The sequence below is a fragment of the Sinocyclocheilus rhinocerous genome, unplaced genomic scaffold (assembly GCF_001515625.1).
Source record: "Sinocyclocheilus rhinocerous isolate Xijiao unplaced genomic scaffold, SAMN03320098_v1.1 C37019655, whole genome shotgun sequence".
Classification (NCBI taxonomy): Eukaryota; Metazoa; Chordata; class Actinopteri; order Cypriniformes; family Cyprinidae; genus Sinocyclocheilus; species Sinocyclocheilus rhinocerous.
The window spans coordinates 1-6885 of NW_015787210.1; the positions used below are offsets into that span (position 1 = coordinate 1).

The following is a 6885-nucleotide window of genomic DNA, read 5'->3' on the forward strand; positions in this document are numbered from 1 at the left end:
TGTGTGTGTGTGTGTGTGTGTATATATATATAAATATATATATATATGTATGTGTGTGTGTGTGTGTATGTGTGCTAAAGGTATAAAGGTATAAACAGCATGTGGGTGTTGAATGTTGCAAATCTGACACTATAGAAGCAGAGGGAAATTTCCTGTCCAGTAAAATCCTTTCGTTCTGTTTACATTAGAGTTCTCTTAAATAACCTAATCTGTAGGTAATCTGCAGTGGATATAACCAACAAAAATATCTGCTTGCACTGGACCCTGGAATGACTGCACAATTCCACCGAGGCTTTCTACTAAGCAAGCAAGAAACCTTTAAATTAGCCAGTTCCAAAAGGACTCTCTGGACATGGTGGAGCTTGGAGAAAAGTAATTTCACTGGCAATTAGGGAAGCTGGGAACTCATCTCTGGCAAAACCCTGTTCAACTGAACGTCTCTCTGCTGGCACAGTTGTGGAGAGCGAAAGGAGAATGTTTTGTTTGATTCTGATGGTGACTGATGGCATTTCACCAAAGACCATAGTCAGTGAAGCCTGAAGTAATGTCCCTCCTTTCACTGGCCCACAGAGACAAGACCACATAACACTGACACAAACTGTTTACGGGATGGCACAAAAGCACAGTGACAGCTCTAGCAGTCTTTATGCATAAATTTTTTTCCTTACTACGCATTTCAGCTTCATAGCTGAGGGAGCTCGGCTTGTGGACCCGATACTGCTTCAGGAGCTTTTTGTCCCAGGCACCGCAATTCAGAGGATTCCCAAGTCGTAAAAATTCCCTGGAAAATACATAAAAACATTTCATAGAGACAGCAATAACCCACACAATTAGCAACTGCTTGCTTGCTCTTTGAGCATAATCAAAACGCATAAAAAAATCTAGACGACAACAACTGTAAATGACAAAAATAAACGTTAAATAAATGTAATTAATAAAATATATCATATAATTGTAATGATTGCAATAACAATAATAATTATATTTTTTATTTAAATAAAATTCTAAATAATAATTATTATTATTATAAATAATAATAACAAAATAATATGAATAAGAAGAATAAATTAATCACTTAAATAAATATGATGATGATTATATCTATATGTGAAAGGATTTTTCTAGAATGGACTGTTGCATGACATTTAAACAATAAAAGACAGATTTTGATTCCACAAATGAGCTGAAGTGAATTGCTGTATTTTTTTCTTCTTTATTTTGTAGTGAAGTAAGTCTGCATCCTCCACCACGTTAGACCAGCCATGCGGAAAATTGAAATTGCTAATCCATTTTGACTTGGAGACGACCCATGGAGAGCTTTCAATAATATTGAGATGTGTCAAATTCGATCATTATTCTTTTATTCAAACATGCAGCTGTGATAAGATCAGATCAGATCAGATCAGTAAAGACTGAATCATGCAGGAACCCCAGGAGCAAAACAGATTTTAACTGACTCTTAATCTGGTCTTTGTATAAACAAAAATCCATTCAAAAGAGCTCACATGTGGGAGACCAATCAATGAAAGTTTGGGGGGCAGAAAAATGTTCCTTTAAGATATTATTCATAAATATTTATCACTTAAATAAATATTGCTGAGGCTTTGAGATTTAATGGTCAAAGAGCTGGCCTTCTGACCTGTACTGGATCACATTTGTGTACTGTAATGTATACAGTGTATTTTAATATAATATAATTTTCTTGTCATATTTTATTTTGTTATTTTTATATATTTTCTAGTCTCTATTTAAGGCTTATTATATAAATAGAATTTTGTGAGCAAACTAGACTCACCTGAGCACCATAGGCTCTAGGGCCTGGGAAGCCAGTCGCTCAAACATCCTCTGCAGCGGTGGGTGGAGTGGGTGATCTTCGTCTCCCAAAGCGCAGCTACAGCGCTGAAGCAAGCGTGAGTGCAGACGTGCCTCACACAGGATCTGCTGGTTCCTCTCTGAATGCACCAGCAGCTGCAGGATGTTAGCAACTGCTAACTGCAGGTCCAGAGCATGCTGAGGAGCAGAGCAAAGGTAAAGTGAGCTGCAGGACACTTACAGTAGTACACTCAGCTCAGACAAACACTAAAAAAAAATCTGAAATTTAAAATTCACATTGCAGTGGCACAAGCCAAACATAGCGTGCTATTACTAGTCAAGTCTGAGGACAAATACCTAACCAATTAAACCAAGCTTCTTACAGGCCTGTTTTTAGGAAGGTACACCCCTAAAAGGAATGTTCTGGGTTATTACAAAATCATTTATGTCATCAGCATGCCACAGATGCTGTCGATTACACAGAATATCATTTAATCTGGTCCCAGTTTGTAGTAACAAACAAGTTTGTAAAAACAAAACAAAACGATGAAAAAGACACTGACAAATGTACTTATAGTGGAAGTCTATGAGCCAATATACTGCACTGCCTCACATTCTTCCATTGTTAAGCATGTAACTCTCCAGTTACTCTCTGTACCTCTCCCAGAGAGCAGATCGTGGTAATCATTTCTGTGGTAATCGTAGAAAACAACATAACAAAAATGCGGCTGATTGAGCTTAAATGAGAACATGCCTTTAAGTTTCACACAAAATGTCAAAAAGATTCATTCTCATAAAATCCTTCACTTTGACTTCTGACTGTAGGTGAAAAACAAAAATGATGCTAATCATAACAGTAACAAATCTTTAAATTGAAGACGTGTAAGCAAAGTTTTTTCAAAATAAAATAAATGTATTTATATAATTGCATAATAAGCCTTCATCCCACAACTATAGTGTATGTGTATGTGTATGTGTATATGTATAAATATATATATATATATATATATATACACTTATATACATACATATATTCACAAGTTACTGTCACTTTTGAGCAATTTAATGCATACTGACAAAATAAAAGAATAAATTTTTTTTAAATCTTACTGATCCCAAACTTTTGAACAGTAGTGTACACAATCAATTGTGAAGTAGCATCATAGATATGACAGTGTCATATTTGATGCTGATAAGCTCAGCAACACATTCTTACAGTATCACTCCTAGCTACACATCAACACAAAAATGTAGCATTAGGCATTGCCATGCGGGCTGATGACTGTAAGACACCAAACATGGTGTCAGCTCACTAGGTTTTGAGACAGAGCCAATATCTACAAGCAGCTCATACCTCAGGCTGTGTGTCAGAAGAAACGGAGGGTAGGAGGTCGAGCACTGCCAGCACTGCTCCAGGGTGGATGACTACAGGGTCTGAAGAGTGCTGGGATGGATTTCCCAAGTGCAGCTTTAGGTCCGTTAGGGCTTTACCAGGAGCAGAGTTGGATGAGCTGTGATAGCCATGTCTATTGGGAAAGAAAAGATCACTTAATGGCTCTTCTTAGTCTCATCACTTAGTGTCAGTGTCTGGAAAGTGTAATTCACTTATACATTTTGGCTTGGCAGTTTTATGCAGATAAAAGCTAATAGGCTGCAAAAGCTTAGAGAGATTTTTTAAAAGAAGGATTTTTTTGGTCCTTAATCTTAAACACAGCACCAAAATGTCAAAAAATATCAGCTTTGATATAATGTTAATTATGAATCAAAACTCCCAACAGAGAGCTTGAAAAGCAAAAGGACTGAAAAAAGCTGTCAGCACAACCAGAGGAGGAGAAATTTTAGCAAACGCAAAGCTTTACAGGTAAGCAAAGTAGCTCAACATGGCAGATGAAATGGTGCAGAAAAAGATGAAAATATAGACAAAGGAGAAGATCAAGGAGAGAAAAAGTGAGAGGTTGCAAAGTTGCAGACGGCAATCACTCTGATCAGAGGGAGCAGGAAATGAATAACAGTATCCTAAACAGGCCTGATGGAGGAAGTTTCCCAAGTCAAGCAATTTGTCTTTTCACACTAAATATACAGCTGTTTTAAACCAGTGACATTTCTGGGTGGGCAGGGCTACCGTAAACATCTAAACTATATCAACTAAATGTCCCGTTGTTAGTCAAGGTTTGTTAGGGGGGAAAAAAACGGAATTACACAGAAGAGATACACTTTTATTATTTGTAAAGTTGTCATAACATTTCTGAATGGAATAGTTAAGCCAAAAATGAAAAATCTGTCATTAGTTACTCGTTCTTAACATGTCGTTCTAAACCTGTATGACTTTTATTGAAAATTCGTAGTCACATCTTGTTCAGATGAATGCATAATACTAAAATTCAACCATTTTTTTTTTGTCCACATAAATAAATACTCTAATGTATTCAGGCTTCACAACATTATAATGTACAATATGAAAAACTGATGTTTACTTTGAGAGTGGCTAAAATTACATTTAACAGTATTATTAAACTATTAGTGTTTTTAAAGATTAACTTCAAGTAAGTGTTAGATGCTGTTAAAGGTAATCGAAATGAAAAAATAGGGGAAATTAGCATGCACAATTAAATATACAATATCAACATTTTCACTACAATTCAAAAGTTTGGGGTCAGTAATTTTTATCTAAAGGAATTATTACTTTTATTAGTATTTTAGCAGAGCCTTTTACATTGTTTAAAAATAAAAATATAGTAATAAAAATATATATTATTTCAAATAAATACTGTTCTACTGGACTTTCTATTCATCAGAGAATCTGGAGAAAAATGTGTCCGTTTCCACAAAAGTATTAAGCAACACAACTGTTTTCAGCATTGATAATAAATAAATGTTTCTTGAGCACCAAATTAGTATATTAGAATTATTTAATAAGAATTATAATTTTATATATAAGGATTGTGTGACACTGGAGTAATGCCAGCTTTGCCATCACAGGAATAAATAACACTTTAACACTCAAATATTTTTGAAACAGATATATATGAAATATATATTTACAGATATAATAAATGGAAATAGAAAACTTAACTTCAATTTCAATAAAAATAAATGCAGCCTTGGTGAGCATATTAAAAAATCCCAAACTTTTGAACTGTAGAGTGTATATGTACAATATGGATATATATGATAAATAAAAAACAATTCTAATAATGGCAGATAAACAATATAGTACCAATATACCCTTCAGTAAGGAAAGGTGTGAGACAAAAGTGAACAAACGAAGGAATAGAGAAAGAAACAGACTGGGGAAAAAATGGTCTGATCACTTGACGAGCACAGAACATAAAAAAAGGAAAAGACAGAGGGAGAAAAGGAAGAGGTGGCGGAAAGCGGTACCTCTTCCTGGCGATTGCTGGCGTGCCCCAAGGAGAGGGCAACGAGGTCTCGTGAGTCAAGCAGGGGGGCACCTGCTCGGCACGACTACAACGATTCAACCACACACGGACACGCAGAGTCACGACCAAACAATCAACATAAAAACAGACCAGACATTCCCACAGCCATACAAACACAAACAGCAGGTCCATACCACACACACCCCGTGTGTGCAGCCAGGCAATGCCAGAGGTTACGAGAGACAAAGAAATGAGAAAGAGCAAGAGACAGAGGCAGTTAGTTCCTGCTGAATATACAGCTCAGGGCACAGCACATAGAACTCAGAGGATCTACAGATCATGCAAATCTAACACAAACATAAGCCCAAAGCACAGCTACACTCAGATAGCATGTAAAGGCATTTGCATCTCTCTTCTGAAGGTCATGACTAATGAGAACGGTACATTGAAGGAAACTATGCTCTCAGCAGATCAGGGATGTGCATGAAGAATCAACATGTCGAGTACTCATTCTGCACCAACTACTCAGATGTAACACTCTATTCAAACTAGGCAAACCAATTTTCTTTTATGACTTTGCCTGCCATAGAAAACAATGAGAATACTTTCCCGCCGAATCCCTCATTGTTACAAATGAATATTTAGGGTGGCATTCTAGATACGCGTTTATGTTTTGAAAGGAAATGTTGTGTAATTTCAAGTGCATTCAAGTTGCAATATTTAGAACCTGATTTGTTTATTTGGTTCTTGTTAGAATCATGAATCCCAGCAGATTGGTGGAAAAAAGAATGCAAAAATAAATTACCCTGGCAGAATGCATTTTCTATTAGGCTCATGTGGCCATTTTTAATTGTTTATTTAAATAAAAACATAATATAAAAACAGAAAATAAAAATTACAAATGAAATAGTCTTTTTAGAATAGACATTGTTACATGTTAATTCCCCTGATGGCGGTAGTCTAATTTTAAAATTGGTTTCTATGTAAGCTCTGTGTGACCTCAAACACACTTTTAATTACTTTGCTTATTTTTTTTTTTTAGCTTGTTCATTTTAATTTTCAAATGTAGTTGTGGACAGTTTTTTCTTAAACCATTGTGCTCATTTATTTTGTTTTAAGAAATAGCATAGTTTGTCAAAGTTATTATTAAACTGTCATTAGTGATGCATTTGATCTTTATGTGCAAAGAGTACTCGACTATAAAGTTACTCTTTTTTTTCCTCAATAAAAGTAAACTGCTGCCTCAATCAAAAGAGGGATTTCATTTCATCTTACTGATATCACATCCAAAACACATTGATCCTTTCTATTCATTAAGAAAAGGCAACTTAATTTAACCACACCTGTCAAATGAGTCTGTGGCCATCTTGTACAGGTAGATGAACAGCTTGCTGCAGTGCTTAAGAGTGGGACAAACGTTTTCTGCAGGTATGATCTCATCCTCCAGTAACCGCTGGAATGGCTGGGCATTAGAGGGGAAGACGGTTGCTGGACCAACTTTCTTAGAATCGGAAAAACATCCCAAAAGTCGCACCGCATCGGCCAGCTTCTCGTACTGGATCTCAGTGCGAAAGAAGTGCGAGTTGGCAGGTTCATAACGCATTGCTGCTGTTAGAGTGCAGAATACGGTATGTAGAAGTTCAAAGATTTTGTTCTGGTTGACCTTCTCCCAGCCGCTGACAGGTGGAGAACA

General features: G+C 36.1%; 1 protein-coding gene across 1 annotated transcript; it reads right to left on the reverse strand.

The window, feature by feature from the left end:
* Nucleotides 1–323: 323 nt before the first annotated feature.
* On the reverse strand, nucleotides 324–6879 carry LOC107736827 (WD repeat and FYVE domain-containing protein 3-like). Its single transcript, XM_016548175.1, has 6 exons — nucleotides 6536–6879; nucleotides 5194–5277; nucleotides 3167–3338; nucleotides 1796–2010; nucleotides 669–781; nucleotides 324–559 (listed from the first exon to the last, which is right to left on the reverse strand). Exons 1-6 carry the CDS (start codon nucleotides 6793–6795, stop codon nucleotides 324–326), a joined length of 1080 nt encoding a protein of 359 aa, XP_016403661.1. The 5' UTR covers nucleotides 6796–6879.
* Between the last annotated feature and the right edge of the window lie 6 nt (nucleotides 6880–6885).